The 1018-nt window shown below is 54.9% G+C and overlaps 1 protein-coding gene across 1 annotated transcript in view; it reads right to left on the bottom strand.

Moving 5' to 3' along the window:
• LOC103385545 (transmembrane prolyl 4-hydroxylase-like) overlaps positions 1 to 1018 on the bottom strand; it is a 4426-nt gene that overhangs the window by 1567 nt on the left and 1841 nt on the right. The window contains exons 4-7 of the mRNA XM_025059165.1: positions 857 to 947; positions 557 to 597; positions 231 to 511; positions 4 to 151 (exon numbers count right to left, since the gene is read on the bottom strand). Coding sequence (XP_024914933.1) covers positions 4 to 151; positions 231 to 511; positions 557 to 597; positions 857 to 947 — 561 coding nt within the window. The remainder of the gene's footprint in view (positions 1 to 3; positions 152 to 230; positions 512 to 556; positions 598 to 856; positions 948 to 1018) is intronic.

Consider the following 1018-nt stretch of genomic DNA (forward strand, 5'->3'; position numbering starts at 1 on the left):
GGCCAGTCGCGTGTGCGTGCAGCTGCTCTCCAGGTGAGGGCGGCTGCTGTCGTGGTGGGCGTGGCTGAAGTCTCCTTGTTCGTAGCGGACCACCTGCAGCGGCTCGCTCAGCTCCACCAGGGGAGGGGGCAGTCGCGTCAGGGCCGCCACTCTGCACCGACACAAATAAAGCGTGAGACGTGGAGGCGGGCAGAACCTGTGACCTGCAGCCACGGTCCACTGAGGTCCACCTGGTTCTGAGGGTCTGCAGGACGTGGTGGGAGCCCGGACCCTGGTGGAGCCACGTGTGTCTGCTCCTCTGTTTGAAGTGACTCCACAGCTTCTCAGAGCGCCGCTGCCCGGGCTGCTGAGAGCCGTCGTAGAAAAGTCTGAAGTCCTCCAACGTCATCATGGCTGCTGGGCCCAGGAGGAGAGGAGGAGGAGGAGGAGGAGAGGTGGAGAGGTGGAGAGGTGGAGAGGTGAGGAGGTGGGGGGTGGGGGGGGAGACAGTAACAGAAAATGATCTCTCTCCCTAAAAAGGCTAATGAACTGTTTGTTTACTTGTGGATGGTCAGTCAAATGTTGTGTTCCAAACACATGAAGTCCCTGTACAGCCACCTAGTGGTCAGAGGTTTAAATGCAACAGAAAATGAACCAACACCATGAATATTTGATGGTGGACTGATACAGTATCAGGAACCAAATATTGGATATTTTCCTAGTATTCCAAGTATTTAGACCTGTGCAGTACAGAGTACTGACAGACAAAGGTTCTACTACAAACACACACACACAAATGTCCAAACGTTCTCCTGGAACATCAGAGATAAATCAGTGTGATCTGTGAACACTCAGAACAAACCACGTGAACCCTAACCTGCTGGCGCCCCCTCCAGGCCAGAGAGAATCTGACGCAGGTTGTCTGGGCTCAACCAGGTTCCATCCCGAGAACGTGAGTGACTGACGATCTGCGGAAAGAACAGGAGGAGTATGGACACACAGTCACTGAAGACCTGGACCTCCTCACCTCCCCACCTCC

This window comes from Cynoglossus semilaevis, chromosome 10 (genome assembly GCF_000523025.1).
Source record: "Cynoglossus semilaevis isolate Cse_v1.0 chromosome 10, Cse_v1.0, whole genome shotgun sequence".
NCBI classification, from domain to species: Eukaryota; Metazoa; Chordata; class Actinopteri; order Pleuronectiformes; family Cynoglossidae; genus Cynoglossus; species Cynoglossus semilaevis.